The sequence below is a fragment of the Calypte anna genome, chromosome 9 (assembly GCF_003957555.1).
Source record: "Calypte anna isolate BGI_N300 chromosome 9, bCalAnn1_v1.p, whole genome shotgun sequence".
NCBI classification, from domain to species: domain Eukaryota; kingdom Metazoa; phylum Chordata; class Aves; order Apodiformes; family Trochilidae; genus Calypte; species Calypte anna.
The window spans coordinates 16,361,141-16,382,680 of NC_044255.1; the positions used below are offsets into that span (position 1 = coordinate 16,361,141).

Consider the following 21,540-nt stretch of genomic DNA (forward strand, 5'->3'; position numbering starts at 1 on the left):
ATCTCAGGAAAAGTAGCTTTAAAGAGGACAAATTCCACACCCCAGCCACCTCAATCCCTTCAAGGCTGAGCCAGCGGAACCAGTGCTGAGTTCCTCCAAACCTCAACCACGACAGCCACAGGAGGAGAGGAACAATGCCCTAGGGAAGGGCTCTTCCACAGCTCACTCACAAAGCATATTTAAGGGCAAACACAGCAGGACAGCAGCATTTTCATATTTAATGGCATGCCTGTGCTCATCACTAGCTTAGATGCAGGGCATCAGAGGCAAGAAGTGGGCGAGTGCATGAAATAGCAGAGGTGGACACGATGCGCAGCTGGACACAACGGGACTAAAGCCCTAAGTGATGTCATCTGCAAGAAGCTAAATGCTCTGTGTCTAAAAGGAGCCTGCAGCTAGTATTTCAGCCTTGCTTCGAAAGGCTATTTTTGCTTAGATTGCCAAAATGTAATTACAACTAAATCCCCCCTAACAAATACCAGAGAGCAGCAGGGGAGAATTGTATTTAAAAGGAATTTTAAGTAGCAGCCATGGTAGTACCTGATCACAACAGGGAAAACAAACTGGCTGCAAAAAAAAAACCAAAAAACAAAACCACATTTATTTGAGAGGTGGTGACAGTTGAGAAGGAATAGGACCACAGGGTCTCAAGAAACACAAAGGGATGCCACCACAGGCCGGGGAACTGCCCCGCTCCCTACCCAGCCAGGTGCCAGCAGGCACAAACTGCCTGACCACAGGGAGCAGTTAGTCATCACCATCAGTGTGCTGGATGTTTCTAGAGACAGCTCAGGACTGACATTTTCAATGCAGAAAACAAACCCCTTGGAAGACTCAATATTTTAAACAGTTTTCTCTGCCAGCTGTGGCTGTTTTCAGTCTAGGCTTCAATAATAACACAAGGAATTTGCAATTGGAGTCAAGAGGCTGAAAGTCTCCTGGTCCCCAAGGCCAGTAATTGTCCCAGACATGGACTGTGAGTTCTGCAGTCATGATCAAATTGGCTCAAGAAACACCTTCTCCTGGGGGACTAGAGAAGACCACGTAGGCCAGGAGATGTCACCCCCCCCCCATCTCTGCCCACAACCTCCCCTCCTGGGCCTGATGCAAAGGCTCTATTTAAAATGAAAGGCAATTGTGTGATTCCCTGAGGAAAAGTGGAAAAGACTGGAGCTACTAATGAGTACAATTAGCATTGTAGTCAAGCAGAATCAGAGGAAATAATTAGCTCCTATTGTTTCCGTGGCATCTGAATTGCAGCCATGCTGGCTTTCCAGGCAACAGTCCCTCAGCCTAGCCTCACCTTGGAGGACAGGAGGCAGGGTGTTACTCACAGCCCCTCTTCTGGTCACAGCCTTCCTGTAGCCACTTGGGCCATCACCCTCTTCTGCCACAGCCACTGAGGATCCAGTTTCCCAGATGACCAGAGACTTGCACATCTCAAGGCAGCCAAGAAACATGCAGGGCCCTGCATTCAGCCTCTCCCTGCAGGGTCCAATGCAGGGCAGCACTGCTGGCTCTCCACCAAGACAACCAGAGTCAAGGAAACTAGGTGACACCAAACACTTCTTTGTCCTAGTTTAAGCAAAGCTTGCATCCCTCTCCAAAACACTCTCCCAATACAGGGCACTGCTAACCAGAAAGCATGAATGAGGGGCAAATAACAAAGCAAACATCCAATTTTTAAGCCAGATATTACACCACTAACTCCTCTGCCCATGTAACTTCACATATGTAGTGAAATTTAGCCACTACTGGCACTTGGGGTGGTTTGCTGAACTGCTGCTTCATGTAGGTGGACAATACAGGAGAGATGCTTTATGGAGCTGGCAGAAGCAGGCCTTGAGCCTTAACACCACCTAGAGAAATACCATAACATTAATTTTTAGACAGGGGGCAAAAAAGAGAGACAGAAAGAAACAAAGAGACCCAATAATTTATTGGCAGAGCTGAAAGGGGGCATTTGAAAACCATAGGGCTGACCCTCAACTGGGAAGCTCCTCCCAGCTGCAGAGAGATTTGTAATACTGGTATCCCTCAGCAAAAGGCTCTGACGTTGAGGCAGAATCCCAGAGATCCTGCATGCCATGTAGAGAAAGAGAGGAAAGTGCTGCAAGATGCGTCCCCAAGGGCACGCTGCTAATTGAAAGGTTGGCCTCTTGCCCCACTGCTAAAAAAAAGGTTGTGTATGACAAAATCAGCCTCTATTGTCACCGCTGCTGGAGGGCTTCAGATGGATCCTTCCTCCAAGGAGGAGTGCAAGAGAGTGGCCCATGAGTCCCTTCAGAGGTCGGAGGGCACTGGTGGAGACCTCTCAGTGCTTTCAACACGGAGAGAGGAGCTTAGTGACAACTCTTGTTCTCACAATGTGATTTTTGTGTTTCGAAAGCTTGAATTATCCCTGGAAAACATGAGGGAAGAAAGAGGTTAAAGCTATGCACTCCTTCAGATAACAGCACTCCCCATTCCACCCACCAAGGCTACCAGTCTTGCCACCCCTGTATGTCACCCAAGTAAATGCTTGTTAAAATGCCAGAAAAGATCTGCTTTCTAACTAGTCTTTTCACCTAAGTCAACCTGCTGCTCCAGAGCACTTGGAACACATGGAGACCCTGGTTCACCCACACTCCTTGAGAAGAAAAAAGTGTTACTTCCTGGGAGCAAAGTGTATGACAGACTCTGGAAACCTCCCTGATAGATTCTGTGTTTAAACAGCTTTCAAGATCTCTTCCTTCCTAAACATTTGTTCTCAGGGATGCTGCTTGGAGCACAAATATACCATCAGTCCAACCTTCTCCTGCCTGTGCCCCTCATATTTAGGCTCCTTTTGTCACACTGTCAACAAGTTTTAGCATCCTGAAAAGGCTGTTTCCCTCAAGTTTAAACAGAAAAATTTCTTCAGCAGCTTTTACTCACATGAGTACAGCCACAGGAGTCAACAGGGCTACTGATAAAGAAAGGACTGCCATGTGGCACATGGCAGTAACTGAAGATAGGGCAGGTTACAGAAGCCTGTGTTAATGCTTACTGCTGGCCTGTGAGCAGCAGCAACAGGCAAAGCATAATTACACATTAATAGAAAGGTGGTGTGTTTTTTTAAACTCAAATGGAAAGACATTACTTTGAGAGGACTGGTTTGGCAGCTCTTCCCATAATAGGGATAGGGCAGTAAGTTGCCCAAACTAAACACAAAGGGATGCCCTAACATATATCACACCAAATCAGCAGAGCTGTAAAGAGTAAAGGCAGCAGCTTCAGAAGCAAGGTACTCTGAAGGACTGTAAAACCTTGCTTAAAGCCTTGAGCTAGTGCTGTGGGCTGCACTAAGAGCCCACAGTGGCTGTAACATCACAGCACAGTGTATGCTGGAACCAGCATCGGGCTGGAGAGCTGGAGGAGCAGAAGGAAGCAAAAATTGCTCTTAAGAGAGTTAAACAAGTTACTCTGCTATGAGATGAGAACAAAAACTACGTCTGGAGGCCATCTGCAGAAGACTGGGGTTCACCTTTGCCCTTGCCAGCAAAGCAGGCTGTGCTGTCATTGGGGAACACGATTCAGGATTGATTAACTGGATTCTGGTTAATTTACAATGATGGTTTGGCTTTTCATCACATACTGCACTTTTACCTGTAACACTACCTCAGGACAACTGCACACTTTAGTGAGCTCTATCTCAGATAGGTGTCTCTATTTCCCCCTTTCTACCTTTATCAGGATGCCCCTGATCATCACTACTCTTCCTGTATTGGTAACCCAATACAGCTGAGAAGTAAATCAATCTCCCGCTACTTTCCTATGCACTTGGCACATTTGGCACACTTCTGAGGCTGGTATTTCATGAAGTGAGCTGGTTTCCTCTTCATGGAGGTCACTTGAATGTCATCTAACAACAACAACACTACTAAGTGCCTGTGTAACATTTTGTAAACACTGATCCTCACAAAAAGCCAAACCTGTGAGGAAAGACAGATATTACCTTCACCCATTACTTCAGAGCAAGCTATGAGAATATTGCTTGCCAAAGCTGTAGAGGGAAGGTTTTGGGCTCCCCAAGCAGCCCCTTGGAGCTCAGCTGTGCTGAAGCAGCTACATACTACCACTGGGTGGGAACTGGGCAATGTAATGGTCCTTTCCAGAGGAAGCACTTGGCAGTGCAGCAATCCCACCTGGCTACAATCAAACGTAACTCTCCGTACCAGGTCTCTTGCTAGCCCTTTTTAAGGGAAGGGCCTGCTGTCAGGGAAGTGGGCACTGGAGGGGCAAAACACCCTGAGCTGTGAAGCTCACAGCAGCCCTGAGCTCACCTTGACTATTTTCTCTGCACATGATCAGTTGCTACTACCAGAAGTAGCAGGTAGTTTCACCTGATTAGCCACAGCATTATAATTTCTAAATACAGGAGCTACTGTGTGTCCTACCTGAACAAGCTTTTATTGACAGACTAATTTATTCTGCTCCAGCCCACTGTCAAGAGCAAAGGCACGTATTGCCAGGCTCCAAGCACCCCTCTCAGTGTCTATCACATGGATGTGCTTAGCATTCATTTACCACTCCATATCTGCTTACAGTCAGCCCTAGGCAACAGACCCAAGCTGAAGACATACCTCTCAGCCTCCTGGGATGCAAGCACCTCCAGGTCTGGGATGCAAGCACCCTTGCACAGAGGAGGGACACATTATCAAAAGAGTACACAGCATCACAACAGAAAATACTGAGTTAAAGGAGACAACGGTGAATGGTGGTATCTTTGGTCAACAAAAATATTATAAAAATCATTTTGACCTCTGAGAAAGATCCACTTGCAGAGTGGGCCCACCACCAGGCCGGTAAGGCAAGAGAATATGCCAGTCCATGGGAACAAGGTTGGAAGCTGAGAGGTATGCCATAAAGTTACATAGGAAGAAAGATGAGGCCCTACCCTGGGTGTGACAGAGGGAGAGAGAGCGTTCGATCAGCGGCCACTGCTGTTCACCAGGCCATGAAACTCCTCCCAGGCCCTGGCAAGCCAGAGGGAAAAAAAAAAATGAAATAAAACCCAAAAAAACCAGCACTTCAGATCAAAGGCTTCTTTACTTTTAACGAGAGCAGAAACATTCAATGGCATTTGAAAGGCACTTGTCTTCAGAGAGCAAGGCAATATTCTCTGATAGCCCTAGTGGATAGAAGCATCCTTAAAACCCAGCCAAACATCTGACAGCACGAGGCAGCTTTAACGTTCTGCACAGACATGAAGTGTTCCCACTGGCTGCTGCTGATACAGCCACATTAATACCCAGAGACAGGTATGACCTTCCCAGTCACAAATGGAATATCCATTTCCTATTGCAAATAAAATAGACGATGTTACATCTTCCTGGAGGATTATCACATTCCTTGGCTGGTTAAGCTCAGCCAGTTACTGGCCTGGTGCTTCACCACTAACCTGTGTATGTAGTAATCCCCCAAAAGGGGCTTCTTTTAATGCCACAGGGCTTAGTTATTACAAAAAATCTTCTATCAGGCAGCTGAATCCAGTTGTTATTAGAAAGTCTCATTTCCTATTGTAAACCTGCATTGTTGGTGATGACCCAATAAAAACATTACAGCTATCTGAAATGAAAATGTTTTCAGATAAGTTGGAGGCAGAGGCCTAATGCTGCATTCCCCAGTGGAGAATGTTACTGAGGGATGAAGCTAGCAGACTGAGAAATTGCTGTCTGTTTTACGAAAGCAGCATACTGAAAGCCCTCTCAGGGAAAAGATGCCGAGGTTAATGTGAGCATGACTATTATCTTCTGGGAACAGAGATATCAAAGAATCTCATAGATTTCTGTGCCCAGCAAAACACTGCTGGTGCTTACAGCACATGCCAAGCCATTTACTGAACACAGAGAGTCCTGTGGAGCTAGAGGGACCCTAAAGGGAACCCAAGTCATCCATAAACCCAGACCATCCTGCAGATTTTGTTGCTGGTACTTATCAGCTATCTCACATCGATTTCTACATTATCAGGCCACTGCAAAATGACAGCAAGTCCAGAAACTGAAATCCTGTATCAGTCAGCCTCAATGCCCAAGACAGACCACCAGCCTGGTTCTTACCTGAGCCTCACAGTCAAACTCCAAATCAGCATCTGCAAAAGCAGCTTAGGTGTCATACCCTCTTTCCCAGCAAAGTCATAGCCTCTAAAAACACAGAGCCCACTGGCACGGTGCCTGTCACATTCACACTGCAAGACTGTACACCACATACAGCCAAGTCTTGCTGAGAGACCAACAAAGAGCACACAAACAAGGTTGTCACTGTGGTGTAGAGCTTGGAATTTATGACGCTTCCTTCCCAGACCACAGGACAGCGTGTCCCTCTTCTGAAAGAGATGAAGGTGATCAGCTGGTCTGAGAGGCCCTATCTACAGCTGGCTAGGTTTTCCCATCAGTGTCCCTCCATCCCCCAATCCTTCTGATTTTGAGCAGGATGGACAAGTGAGTAGCAGTATGCTTCTTGGAGGAGAGACAAACCCTCAAATGGCTTATTCTAAGCAAGGCAGCAGCACCTTCACACCCACAAGTCTCCCCAGACACAGCATGCTTCAAGGCCAAGAAATCTTCCAGAGAAAGAAAAACTGCCTATACCACTGAGTCAGCAAATGGTCCCAGACACTGTGGGTACAACTGCCTCCCTGCAGAAAAAAAGTTAGGGGGAAGTGAAGCCTTATTAAGCTGCTGAATACAGGTTGGAAAGCTATGCACAACTCCAGTCTTCTTGAAGTCTCTACCTCCATGTTTTTCCTCCAGCCTCCCATGCCTTGTATTTCTACCACATTTCCATCAGCCATAAATCACATCTTCTTTCTTCTCCCACAGTTCTCCCCAAACTCCTAACTTCTGTTCTCTGAAGAAGGGACACAAGGACAGTATTTGTCAACATAATTGATTACTTATTACCTCTTTCAAATCAAGGAGTTCCCTATTCTGACATCCCAATAACATCATGCACATAGTCCTTCAGCTGCCAAGTCCTTCTCACAGACACAGAGAAAAAGCTCTTCTAGCCAAGAATTCTTAAGCCAAGACCCTCATACATATTATAGCACTAATTACTCCTACTATTTGCTGACTTGACTGAAAAAATCCACCAGGATGTGTCTGCCCTAATGTACCTAAACTATGCTAGCAGAGCAAACTGCTCTCCATTTCGTACCGAATGAGGCTGCCAGTTAATTTCGTCTGGCAGAATCTTTACGACCCGTGACGTGCCAAAGGCACACTGCCAGAGAGTCTAAGAGGTTATTTTTATGTATAGACATTTTTAGTACCTTATTGCTATACTGTCTGTGCAGCGATCAGATACTCAGTGAATTGATCCCCAACACTTAGCTCTATTCCCATTGAACAGATGGGAAATGGAAACATTAGCAGGCTAAATAAAGCCAGCCAGAGCTGTTCTTGCACACTCATTCCTGACCCACAAGTGCTGAAACTTCCCACCTTCTCCCCCACTGCCCTGGGTGCTCCCTTTATCCCCATCAAGTAAGTCAGGGGTAAAACAATGCAAAAAGGAGCCATTATCAGGGACTCCAGCAAAAAGAGGAAGAACAGCCACAGCTGCTTCAAGGGACTTTCCAAGTCACCACTGTGCAAGCAGCCCTAGCTATATTCTCAAACCACCCTCAATCTTTAAGCCCCAATAGTTCCCCTTTAGTATCTCCCTGGGCAGCCCTGCCTCATTACCATCTCTTTCCCCACCTGAAAAAGGAGATAGAGAGCTCATAGCGCATGCTACCCTCACAGCAGCCACCAAGTGTCCCTTCCACTAACCTGTGTGTAACCTCCCAGCAAAATGACCACTCACTACACTCTGCAGGTTTGGTGTCCAGAGGAGCACAGCCTCTTCCTGGTGCTCGTGGTGCTCTATCAGACTGTTTGGGATTTGTTCATGGCCAGTCAAGAACTTTGTGACAGTCCTGAAAACCAGTTACTTCAAAAGAAATAAAAATAAAAAATCAGCATATTCTTCTAGCATGAAATAACTATTTCACATATGTGGCAATATCTGTAGCAAAGGCAAACAGGGAAGCCACCATGACTTTGAACTGAACACATCTGAACTGACCTCTTTCAAAAGAAACATGCAATAAATAGGTTACATTCACTTATTTGAGTGTAGACTTCTTTAAGAGACAAGCCACCCAGACAAGGAAGGCTTTTACAAAGTCACAGACACTTCTGAATAAAGCACACTATGGTGATGGAGAATGAATCAATGCATCCATCATTTCAAAGCCCAGTTCTACAGATGTGCTCTTAGACTTGCAGCACCTAAATGTATTACTGGAATTGGAGCATGGAGTGATAAATGAATTAAGCCAGTATTTCAGAGACTTAGGAGAAGAGGACAGCTATCAGATCTGGAACCTCATTACTCTCCTCTAGCTTTTATTCCTGCTCTCAGATTTGCAGGAATGAGGGCAAAACAGTGCAGCTCTCTAGTCCTGGTGAGACCCATCAGTGTGTATGGGTCCCATTTGCAAACCATTTAACTTTAGACAAGGTTAACCCTGCCCACACCACTAATTATACAGTCAAAGATAATACAACTAGGACAGTAGTATTGAGGAGTTCTTCTAAGGTCTTGGAAATTAGCAAGAAAATGGAAAAACCAGAGACACAAAACCGTAACATGAGTTATGGAATTAGCTGAACTCTGCTGTAACAACGTGGGAGACTTGTCACAAGTACCCCACCACCACTGTACTGTCACAAACACTGATCTTGCTAAACACCTTTGCTAAACACTTCCATGGGGATTTCTCCTCTTTTTTCCTCACTTTATTTTGTTATTCCTCACTTTTTTGTCCCAAGAGCCTTGCCCCTGCACTCTTCTTACAGTGCATACCTACAGTCCCTCCATAGGGTATCTCCTTGTTTCCTAGCTAAAATGTGGTCTGAGGCCATTTCCCCCAGCTGCCTACAGTGAAATGAACCAGGTGCCAGCCTATTAAAATCAAATATTCTTCTGATTTACTCGAGCTGTTGCATTAGTTATCAGTGGTGACTTTGAAAGGAAAGAAGAGTTTTATACCCTGCTCAGCCCTCACTGCAGCAGGCACTTACAAATAACTGAAGCTTTGTTTTCAGAAAAAGCAGCCTTGCTTTAGAGCTGACAGAACAATCCATAAGCCACACAGCAACCCAAGTATTTCCAGACCAACCAGCTCAGTGGCAGCCTGCTGTGTGACCACAGGTCTGGTCTCTCCTGGCATATGAAGCAATGCTGCTGAATTTGCCTGGGACTCCAAGATGGTACTGCAGGTGGGAGTTCTCAACACAGGAGGTGGTCACTGACTACACAGTTATCACCATGGAAAAGAAAGGCTGATAACCCCAGACAAGGCAAAAGTATATGCAAGACAGCCAAGTACTCCATGCTACAATGCCCAAAAAACTTTACAGTGATCAGTTTTTCTCCATCCTTCTCCCATCTGCAGCTCACTCACTACAGATACCTGAACATTGTCAGTGGCTTCACTGAGACATGACCAGGCTGTGGCCAGCACCATTACACTTTCAAAAAAATCACTGTGCAACTCCTAAGAGAGCAAAGGTTAAGAAGTAATTTTTTTTTTTCCTTATTTCCAAACCAAAGGGAGGGCCACTGTCAAATGGACCATGTGACCTCCAAGGTTAACAACACTGATGAGCAGAACCTATTTAATGGTTTACTACATCCCAGTGCACCACTCCGGGTCCACTTTCGAGGGAACAAAGAGAAGCGATTCTTCTCCAGCTTCTGAAACTAAGTAGCCCATAAAATGTCACATATGTTATTTTCAAGAGCTCAGCACTGTAATGTATAAGGTACTATAAATCCCCTGAATTAAGCTAAATCCAAGAGATTGCTCTAGCTCTTCTAGAGAGATTGGAAATTAATACAGACTAGGCTGACCCTTCCACTCACTGGGATTTAGGCAGCTTGTCAATATCACAAGCAAGAGAAAGGACAAACACAGGAAAATTGCAATGAAAGATCTGCTTATCTAGCTAAAAGCACAAGCCCTACCACTGAGAGCAGAAAGGACAGAATGCAGAATAGCTCCTTGGAGTAGCTGTGAAGCAAGAGATAGTCTTCAAACGCAGCTTAGCAGCACCACCACTTTCTGAAACAAAGGAGGCTGCAGCCTCACTGACAACTCATGAAAAATGGTGTCTAAAAATGAGTTAATATGAAATGCATCATCACAAAAGGAATATATAGAACCTGAAACACAGGGCTTAGGTTCCACAGTGAGGGGCATGCTAGCAATTTCTACAGAAGTGTTCATTTACAGTGTGTCAAAAGCTAATCCAGGTCAATTCACTACCTAAAAGTCAAGGTTTTAGAGAAACGCCTGTTCTTTTCTTGCTAAGCATGCTCCCTTCCCCAAAGCACAATCAATGCCAATCAAACCCTGCACATGAGCAGAGCTCTAGTGGAGAGATGCAGCCCATACAAATGAAAAACGCCACAAATGCCCCTAGAAAGGCAGCCCTGACAAAGCCTACAGCACGGCTCTTCCATTAGAGCCTTTCATAAAACACAGCCAGAGTGTGAATATAGAGTGCTGGCTAGAGAGCCCTCCCGGGTCATAAATCACATGGTACATGCGCAGCATAAGTGGAGTTTATTCATGACGGACAGTATATCAACAGGGCTTGATAGATGGGTAAGGAAAAGGAGCCAGGCTTTATGCAGGATAGAACTAGTTACACAAGAGATTCTTCATTAGTGAGAGGATCTCAGTGATATGAAGCACAGCCAGGCAGAGTCAGAATGAACACTGGGGCTGTCCTGCTCTTCTCTGTCAACAAAGGAGGAACCCTCACCCCTGCAGCTGCTGCCTATTGGTACCAGGTGAGAAAGGCACAAGAAGTCAATCCACACATCACTACACAGAAACTCCACTGACAAGCAGCTCTGCTCTGAATTTTCACCAGTGCCATTAGACAGAGATGTCAGACAGCACTGCAATCAGGCTGCTGCAGCTCAAGCAAGGCAATGGAAAAGAAAAGAGCTCTCGTGATCCCCTACATGGCAGAAGGTTAATTGCTTAGATCTACTTCACTAGGACAACATCAAACAAACTCCTGACTATCCCTCCTGCCCACAGAAGAGTAAGTGGGAGACAAGCCAATTCACCCCCATTTAAGAATTGCTCCCAGTTGCAATTTGAGCTACTAAACTTGATTCCTCCAACACCTGTTATTCTTGGACAAGCTCATTCTGTACCATACATCAGCAGTACAAAATGAAACTTCAATGTTATGCAGGAAGAGAGGACAGCAAGCATGGCATGCTACACAGCTGCAGGGAAGTAAGACCATGACACCTGATGCACCATCACTCAAGGACTAACACCTGCCAGAGCAAGAAGAGTTACAAACATTGCTCTAATGGCATTCTCTGTGGTAGGAAGTGCTGGTGGCAATAGCATCTAAGAGAAAGGCCACATCATTTCCATTCTAAACTTGATACATGAACCACCACAGCTTAGGGCAACTGGTTCAGGACACAGCTTTCCCTGCAGAGACTTAGAGAAGTCAAATACCTCACTCCTCCCACCACAAAGCCACATCTTCACAGTCTGCTACTGCAGAAAGGAAGTAAAATAACCAGTTACCTGTCCACAAGAGTACCTTGCTATCTCACAACATATACAGACAGCCGATAGTGCCCTCTCCTGGCTAGAAGTGCACGAAAAACCATAAACACAAGATCAACTACATTAGTGGGAACTTTCAGAAACCAAAGCTGCCTGGAAAGGATTCATTTTGGTAATAACAGTTTCTCTTTCCCTTCTTCCCATGCACACAGGAGGGAGGGCCACATGGAAACAAGACCTCCCTATTACTGCTAGTGTCCCCACATTCAAAACTGGCCACAACTGGAAGCTAATTGTCTGCTAAAAACAGGACTGATCTCACCAAACTTTTTGACAGTACACTGATGACAGTGTGATTACCTGGAAAGAACAAGCTAACATAATGAAAGGAAGTAATGAAAGGTACTTGCACCTGATTATGGGCTAGATTAGAAAGCTCACTGCTCTATCAGTGTCATTAATTTGTTTCACTCTTTTTCCAGGCACACCTTTCGCAAGTGTTAATTTAACCAATATGACCTAATCAGTGCATTGGTTTATAATATGCTTAAGAAAAAAAATATTTTACATTATTCACCTCTGACTAATACTTATACATGCAATTTTTTTGTCACTTTGTGGGAAGTAAAAGTCATCCTAAACAGCCTGGTATGGTAAGTTGTAACGGCTTTATTTAAAAATACATCTGTCCTCTCCGTGTACTCTGATCTTTTAGTCTTGTTAAAGAGCCTCTGTCACCAGGGCCTGGAAGACCTAATATACGACGTTTATTATGATTAGAAATAATTTGTACAGCACTGTAAATTCACACCGCACTTTTCCAAGATCATTTATAAGTCTAATGGCACTATAAATCCCCATTCACTTCCGCACTTTATTCCCCGGAATCTCTATGTATTCAAATGATCTTGTCCCCCCCACTGCAATCTTATCTTTGAATCCATCAAGCCACAGTCCCACACTGGGCTGCCCATTTCCCAAGTGACCAGTTGGGTGGATTGCTAACAAAGTCCTGGACTATACACTTTAAAAAAAAATTTAAAAAAAATGGATTTACTACTAGAAAGAAACATCCCTAACAACAGCACAATAAAGACACAGATACTTTGCTTTCAAAGAGCACTGGCAAAAAATCACTGCTGTTTGCATTACTGTTTGCAGAGACAGCCCCAATATGCTCAGTTATTGCAATTTGCATTAAATTGCTCAAGCACGCATGCAACCAGCAGCAGGCCCTCCCCCTGCCACCAGACGTACTTGATGCTATCAGTGTGCGTTTTGTATTCCATGATGGTGTTGGGAGGTAGGTTGAGCACCCTTCGTAACGTGTCGCGTATCCGTGCTGTCGTGGCCTGGTCGCTGGCTGTCTTGTTCCATATCGAGATAATATCCTCCTACAGAACACCACGAAGGGGGTGAGCAGATGGTACTTTTTGTAGCCCTGCCAAATGGAACTACCTGCCAGCTCTCAGAAGTGCTTACCTGGAATCGGACAGAGACGACTGCCCCACAGATTTCTTCCCCCACCATAAACTGTTCTCCCAACATTGCCAGAATGAGATTCTCCCAGCACCGCGATGCTAAACCCTTTCGCAGGCGGATAATCCATTTACCACCATTTTTGTTGGCATCATCCTGGGAAAAGGGGCAAGAAATCAATTTATTTTCTTCTAGCTATTTTTTTGCTTCTCACTAGACAGCAGAGCCACAGACAAGAGCAGATATTGATTGAGTGGGGCAAGGGACAGAATGGAGATATTTTCAAAGAAAAGCATTTCACTTCTCCCCCCCACAAGCAGAGACAGAGAACTCACCACTTACTTTGAATACAAAGTATTTGAAACAATGACTCTCAGCATTCCCAATGAAGCTCTATGCACTGAAGACTTGAGCTCAAGTGTTTTGATCCCACCAGCAGAGACTAAAACCAGCCTAAATTTGTGCCCAGAAGCAGAGGCAAGGAACCTAAAACTTTTCCTACAGCCAAACGCAATTCTCCCTGTGTCTAATCCCTTGTTTAGGTACTTCTGATTGTAAAACATGAAAAATCCCTCATCACAGAACATGGGAGAAAGGGGAAGAATTTACAAAAAGACTTTTCTTCCATGTCTCCAAGAATTGGCTCACAAGTTGTGTTACAAGACCAAAAGGACCAGTCCTTTCTCTGGTAACCACTGACATGACGACACATCCACCACTGGATGTTTGTTCCAGATTGCAGTGACCCAAGGAAATAACCAAAAATGAGAGGAGAGATCAAAGAAAAAAATTATGCTAAGCAACTAATCTGTCACCACAGAACTGTGATTCCTTATGTTGCACCTGAGACGAGCTGAAAGCTGCTACAAACTCCCCAGCTTCACAGAATGCACACCTGCATCAAACAGCAGCTCCTCCTCTGTGCAGAAGGCTGTAGCACTCTCTTGTATAACACTGTGGCTGCTGGGAAACCTTACAAGGTTAGAGGGGAATAAATTCCATCCAAAGCCAAAGAGAGAGAGGTAGGAACAAGTCAAAGAGGTTGCAGTTAGGAAGGGAAAGGGAAGACAAGTCTAGGACAGAAACAGAGAAGAACAGAGGATAAACTCAGAGGAGACTGCTCAACACAGGACACCCCTGACCAAATCATCAGCAATCTCCTCTGTCAAACTGGGACACACCTTGAAGATGCTAGGCAAGGCAGCCCAACCCTCTTATTGAAACTAACTTTATTTTAGCTTCCTTAGGGCTCAGATAAAGCTGAACATTTCAGTGGCCTCCGAGACAAAAAGTGCTAATGAAGCAATCCTGAGAATACGTGGATACCCAGTTTTCATATATGTGCTAAAGCTTGTACTGAAAGAGGCAGGCATCCACTCTGGGCAAACATCAAAGCAACAACAGCCACATGCAAGGTAAAGAATCCATATAAACACAAGTTCCAGGAACATAGATTACTCCCATAAAATGCAAACTTTCTGATTAAGTGTCCTTGTTTTCTGAGTTGAGAGCAACACACTTCAAGAATTAAGCTATCTAGGCTTCAGCCTTTAAGCAGAAAGTTGGTTATAGCTCCTCAAACCTTCCACAATGACTGACAGAATGAAGATAAAATGGTATTCCTCAAAATACTTCAAAGGTGGTTTAAGGTTCAAGACTAGAAAGAGAACAGTGACTGGGTGACAGATGCTGTATTGTGTGCTTTATGGTTATTGTTAGTTTTCCTTCAGGTTAAACAAGCTTCAGTTCAGTCAAGCATTTGATTTCCCTTTATCAGAATAATAATGATCTGCAGCCCAGTAAATCACCAGTAAACATTATGCTTAGTGCTTCTGACTTTACCCAGAAGAGGCACACATGGATCCAGAAAAAGATCAGAGCTGCAAACATACAAATACATGACTACAAAAAACTACATTAAGTATGGACTAGTCTGGAAAAGAAAGGGGCATAAACAAAGCCCTACAAAGCAAGCAGCAAAGGGAAGGCCAGCAGCCAGATCCCAGATCCTCTTCTATAAATACAAGAAGGGAATGAGGCCAGAAGTAAAAAAACCCCAAAGAATCTCTCCATCTCATCTTAAAATGGCTGCATAAAATTGCTTTCTAGAAATTCTGGTATCATTAACTTGTGGACTCTCTGGTTGACACATTACCAGAGCAGCTAGCTCACCGAACCCAAAGAGGGTTAAACATTTTATATAAATTGTATTTGCAGTAACTGGCTATAAAACACCTTGCTTAAAATAATTGCCAACTAGGGTCACATATAAATTTCTCAGGACTGAGCAGCATAATTAGGTACTGCAGAGCAACACATAAAATTTTCATATTGCGAATGGTATTGGTCATTGCTGGAGACAAGCCAGGAACTGGAAGAATGATTTGCTGGGCAAAGACTGTGGGTTTTTTTTTCTTTTTAACAGATTTGGATAGGTATGAGCAGTACAAAACTAAGTGCCCTGGAAAAAAAAAAAAAGGAAATTAAGGGCTAAATCTTCTTTCCATACCCAGCTCTACAAACAGCTGTAGCCTTTTAACCATATGCAACTCTTCTTTCCTTGGAGTTGGTTTATTATAAGGTTTGTTGTAGTTCACTTTGAGAGGTCCAGCCCTTTGAGAGGAAAGACTCACACTGCTGGCACTGGACAAAGCTATAACAAGGGGTAAGTGTCTATATTAGCAGGCACAAAGCTTAGCTGGGGTCTCCCCTTTGTTGGGCTCCAGGTAACACTGGCCAGAGATCTTCTGGACTGACAGGCAAAGGCAGTTCTGCAGCCTTTGGGGGAATGCAGCTAGTAACTCTGCATCTTCTCCTCTGCCAGTAGGTCTCAGGACTGCTAGGTTACAGGGGACAGAGTTTGGAGAACAGGTTGACAAGTAACCCAGAAGCACCCAAGAGAAGCCTGGAGTGCCATTTATTGACAAGAGTACCTTCACTATAGAAGGTTTCCTCCAGAACACTCTGGGAAAACATCAAGGCAGAAATGAGGGCTCCAACTCACCTCCCACATGGGTTTGATCCCTTCTTTGAAAAGATGAAAGTCACTATGGCCTGTCAGGTCCCCAGGACGTACCATGTGACTATAAAACCTCCAGAACTGCTCCACCTGCAATGACAGGAACCACAAACTGAGGCAGCTCTGTTTACAGCCAAGATTCCTACAGTAAAAGACTTTGCCTTCTAAACCTGCTGGCCAGAGCCACCTTCTCTTCCGTTCCGTTCTAGTTTCTTGTCACAAGGGTGCTGACTACATGCCCTTTGCTGGGATAGAATTATAGAACAGATTTTCTATTCAGGGAAGTTGCAATTTTTGAGAAGACTGCAACAATCAATTCTGTGAGAACAAAGGTGATAAGACACTTTGTTTTACTTTGTGGCCAGCCCTGGTATGTGAGTTTCCATAGTGATCAAGGTCTTTAGCAGTTCTGAGTTAGCCAGGTGCTGAGACAAGGAAGAGCAAACCCAGGGCAGCTGACCAGAAGTTTTCTGTACTGTAAACATTAATCTCACTATAAATTGAGAGGTCTGCTGAGGATGGGACTTTTCCTCTCTGGTCACAGTCCTAGAGGGCCTCATCTGTGGTTCTGCCCCCCAGGTCTGCTCTCCCGTTTGCTGTGACTGTCGAGCTCTCGCTGGAGCTGTGGTGCTGGCAGTGCTGGACATCTGGCAGTCACTGCTGGGAGCACACAGCTCACCACCACTGCATGGGCTGAGTATAACTTTGTATTTCATGCTAGTATTGGAATTAGTATTAGTTCTTTGTTATTGTTTGACTAAATCTTGTTTTGTTTGAACCCATGGGTCTCTTTTCCCAGTTTCCCTTCTTGGATGGGGTCATCGGGTGATATGATAACTGCCTGAACAGAGACCTTGGGATACTCACAGGCAGGATCAGAGCTTGGGTGCCTGTTCCTGACTGGCTCCATTACCAGACTATCACTTGACATTTTCAACAGGTTTTTCTAAAGTCACTCGGTGTTTTCCTGAAGAAATCTGTGCTAAGATAACTGCTGCTCTGGAGAAGAGTTACAAACATACCTTGTAAATCCTAACTGCCCAACCTGTCAATCAGTGGATATGTGTCAAGTGCATCAGCCATATCCAAGCAGAGAACACTACATGCATCAGTCTTGCATTAACCACTGCTCTCTGCAACAGTGGAGATTGCATGAGCCTCCAAATTTGACTTTTTTATATTTAATTTTACTGTTTTCCAAGGTTGAGTGGAAATGCCCTCTAGTGGTTAGCATTTGAAAGCTTTTAGAGATTTCTTCTGAAAAGCAAAGAATAAATTTGAACCCAGATTTAGATTCAGACAAGTCTTTCTGAAGTTCTTCCTCCTCCTTAAACATAATTTGGAACCAAACACCGAATCAAATCTGCTGGCCAGCCTCCCTCCACCACAACTCAGTTGTAGAGCTTCCAACCCACACAAGCAACCACAAAGTCTTTGCAGAAAATAACAGCAGAATGGGTGAAGTTTTTCCTCTAAGGAGCTAAAAATCAATACTAAGTCTATATTGATTTAACAGACACAGAAAAGTTATTGCCACATCATCATGCAGCAGCCACATTTTTCATTCTCTGAATTAAAAGTACTTGCTCACACAGGGGAATAGAGGCATTAACTACCCATGATCCAAACAGGCTAAGACAACACAACCCAGCTGTCCAGACAGGTATATTTTTGAACCACACAGAAAAGATAAAGGGATATTTTTACAAATTATCCCATTAGAGAAGATAGAGATTTACTAGTGAGCAGAATTAACCTGGGAAATCTGGACAAAATATTAGATTAAAAAAACACCACTATTTAAAAAAGCAGCCAAGTCTTCCCAACCTTAATAATGATACTATTTGTGGTGCGTGTGCAATAGAGATATGGTTTGCTTATGTATCTTCGGATCTTCATGACACTTTTACACTGCCAGTGTCCTGTAACCCAACGCAACCTTTCCAAGATACACACCATTTATTCCGAGAATAAAACATCAAAAAGTGAAGGGAGAAAGCAAGGAAAGTTTGCCTTTTAATGAACTTCATTGCAACAACAAACTGCACCTTAGTCATCAATTCCAGACAGGCAACAGGCCACCAGGTGCTAGTGTATACAACATGCCAGATGCTTGTTCCAAACACAGTCTTTGTGGTGGGAATACAAGCAAGGGGGAAGTGCCGGGGGAGGCTGTTTAGTTTTTGCATCACAGTTACATTACATCCAGAAAACCTGTTTCTTTCTTCTCTTGTTTACCTGTTAAGTTCTGCTCCAGCTATCAGATTTCAGCTACACTGGAGTTCTTTTTCTATTATTATTCCAACTACCACCACTACTGCAGGCACAGATGTCTAGCACAAGGCCGAAGAGAACTGCTTAAGACATGTCACCTGCTGCAGGTAATTCAAGAACTTGTATGTAAATCATGGCAAATCCCTCACTCTGCTCTGCAGAGTGAGCACAGATCACAGAGACTAAGCCAGCCATGATGACAGCACCATGCCCAAGTGACAAAGGGACAACAGGGACATATATACTCACGGAGGCAAAGGTGCCAATCTGTTTGATGTTCTGTTCATAACTCTGTGAGCTGGTAGGCCTCCCGGGTGTTCGTCTGGAGTACCAAAAGGTGTAATTATACTGCAAGGGGTGCTCAGCTGGCCCTGGGACAACAGCCTGCAGATCAGAAAAGCTTGCTTACCCCTTATGCACTCTTCTAAAGGGGGAATGGGAAAAATCACAATCACAGTATCAGAAGTTCACATTTTCCTGCCCTCACAGACTATAAAACAAAAAACTGATCCTCATTTTTACAGAAAAATGCTATTTCTGTCTGAAATGGAACATTAAGCTAACAGCACCTTACCACTTCAAAGAATATTAGAAATTTGAAGTATAGAGATAACTAAGGAAATAGTAACATAAACTCAGGTGATTGTCACCAAAAAAGCAACCCTCATAACTATTAGAGACACTAAATTTTCCTTTAGTCCTTAAATGTTCCTATCTCAAAGAAGACAGACAAACTAAATAGGGCAATCCAAGAGTTTTAAGTTCTTCAAATGAAGGGAAAAAAAAAAAAAGACACTCTCCTCCTCTGAGAAGAACAAACCCATTTATACTAAACCACGATTCAAAAGCAATACAATTCTTTGATGACACCAATTCCCTTAAGCAACCAACACCCTAACAGTTTGGGAGGATTAGTCTGCCAGAACTTGTTACGTCGGCTTTGATGTAACCCATCACTAGCAGTGGGCAATGATTCTTCCATTTCCAAAACATCAATTTCTGATTAAAACAACTTCTAATGAGCATAAAAGAGGCTAACTAGAGCTCATCAGCCAAGAGTCAAAACTAAAAAAAAAAAAAACACCAGAAACCCTCAAACAAACCCCCCTCATCTCACATCACTTGATACTGTTATAGGGGTAACCACAGTTTAAATTTCTACTTTCTTCTCATATATGGTAACTTTATAAAGACTGACTTATTTAGACAGAATAGGTTTCCTAAGTATAAGATTAAAAAACAGGATGTTTTTTTGTGTACCCTTCTTAACGAGGCTACACTTACAGAGACCCCATCTTAAGAGTTATTTCAACAATGGCAAACAAATGAAAAACACATCCTGGCAAACCAACTGCAATTCACTACTCTCGTAAACTAGACCTTCCCCGTAATACTCCTCACAAAATAATTCTCTTTTTTTTTTTTTAAATAAAGCTTTGTTTCTCATTTCTATTCAAGATCCTGGCAGAGCACAAGCTACATTTGTGGAGGGAGCATTTACCTCTCAGATTATAAACTGACAAAACCATGTCAAACTATCCAAATCCCAATGTAGCTCCTCTGTCTTCATTACATCAGTATCAGTGCATTAAGTGACCACAGCCCACCAAGTCACATTTTCCTTACCCCTGAACTGAGGACTGACTCTCTAGCATGTCCACATCATGCCTTAGCGATGGAATGCAGGCACCAGCACCATACCTTCCTCTTGGTAGTACTCTGTGGTTTCTCCCGGTCATTCTTTTCCTTCTCACTGTCTTTCTGTGTGTTATTCTCCTCATTCTGGTCATGGTCTCCACTATCATCATCTTTCAAACTGATAAAGAAAAGGAGCAAAGAAAGTGACACTTGCATCTCCCAGCTGAGATTTGTATCAAGCCCCAGCAGCCTGTCCTTCTAAGCTCCTCCACTGTACAAGGGCTACAAGTGTTTGGAAATCCGTACTTGATAACCCACACAGTAAAAAGTACTTCATCTTTGCATGTCCAGAGCCCATCGCAGGTGTCTTAGCACACGCTTTTAAGCTGAAACAAATTGTCTTTTTAGAATAAACTCAAGCAGTTCATACTAGACACAAATCTCCCCAACTACCATCAGGACCTCTTACTGCTTAGAAGGCAAACATGAAGACCTGTCACTGTCACTGTAACTCTGCTGCTTCTCTCCCATCCAGCTCCCCTCGCCTGTCAGCCTAGCAGAGGCAGCTCCTCAGGCGATCAGACACCACGCCAGCTGCCTACACCCCACAGGTCTCTCTGCCCGCCCCATTCCCTGCGAAGGGACGGAAAAGATGAGTGAGAAACAGGGCCAGAAGGCGGCCTGAGCCTCCCAGGCCGGCCGCACGGCGCTGCACGGTGAGGGCCACCCCTCCACGAGCAGAGGCTTCTGCCACCGGACCACTGTCCCACCCCTCCGGGCCAGGCAGCAGCACCCAGGCAGGGCCGGGCCGGGCTCGGAACAGGGATGTGCGCGGCCCCGCGACTCATCGCGTCTCGCCTGTCCAACGCCGAGGTGCCGGGGAGCCCCCGGCAGGGAGCGGTGCCTCGCATCCCCCGCAGCGTTGTTGGGTGGGGGGTCGGGGAGGGCCACGCCGCAGACTTACGCGTCGAATTTGTTGTTCATCGTCGCTCGCTGCCGCCACCTCCGTCCACCTCAGCGACTTCCGCCCCGCCGAGTCCGTTTCTAAACCTTTCCGCCGCTTCCGGCCAGGGCCGCCCCGTCCCGCCCTTCCCCCGGCGCCACAAGCAGAGTGCAAGGCAGAAGGAACGGAGGGGAAGGGAAGGAAAGGAGAACGTTCCCGGCCGCCATCTTGAGTGCGGCCAGTGGGCGAGCCACCATGTTGGGTGTGGCGCGAGGAGGGTCCTTCTGCCAGGGGCGGGAAACCGCCGTTAGGTGAGGGCCGGGGGCTGATACCTCACACGACGCCCGCTGCAGGGACACGTCCAGCGGGTTCAAGTGCCTTGGCGTTTTTTCCATACGTGTTCATTTTTCTCTGGTAGATGCAGTTTCAGGAGTCAAAATCTGTCACAGGACAGACTTTAAGGGGTCTGCCCAACTCATCTCCTGGGGTGACAAGCGTCTCCTGGCTCCCACACATTCCTTTTGCTTTCAGTGTGTAGTGAGGGATGGTGTAAAGATTGTGCAGGTGGGG

The 21,540-nt window shown here is 44.9% G+C and overlaps 1 protein-coding gene across 6 annotated transcripts; it reads right to left on the reverse strand.

The window, feature by feature from the left end:
* Positions 1-1,916: 1,916 nt before the first annotated feature.
* On the reverse strand, positions 1,917-21,067 carry EIF4E2 (eukaryotic translation initiation factor 4E family member 2). 6 transcript variants are annotated; one of them, XM_008493348.2, is made up of 8 exons: positions 20,992-21,067; positions 20,091-20,205; positions 18,639-18,773; positions 16,101-16,205; positions 13,100-13,252; positions 12,875-13,011; positions 4,919-4,997; positions 1,917-2,401 (listed from the first exon to the last, which is right to left on the reverse strand). In XM_008493348.2, the coding sequence occupies exons 1-7, from the start codon at positions 21,009-21,011 to the stop codon at positions 4,952-4,954; spliced, it is 711 nt and encodes a 236-aa protein (XP_008491570.1). In that variant the 5' UTR covers positions 21,012-21,067; the 3' UTR covers positions 1,917-2,401; positions 4,919-4,951. The 6 variants fall into 6 exon arrangements, with proteins under 6 accessions (XP_008491570.1, XP_030312223.1, XP_008491571.1 ...); XM_030456363.1 differs by lacking the exon at positions 16,101-16,205; XM_008493349.2 differs by lacking the exon at positions 4,919-4,997.
* Positions 21,068-21,540: the final 473 nt, after the last annotated feature.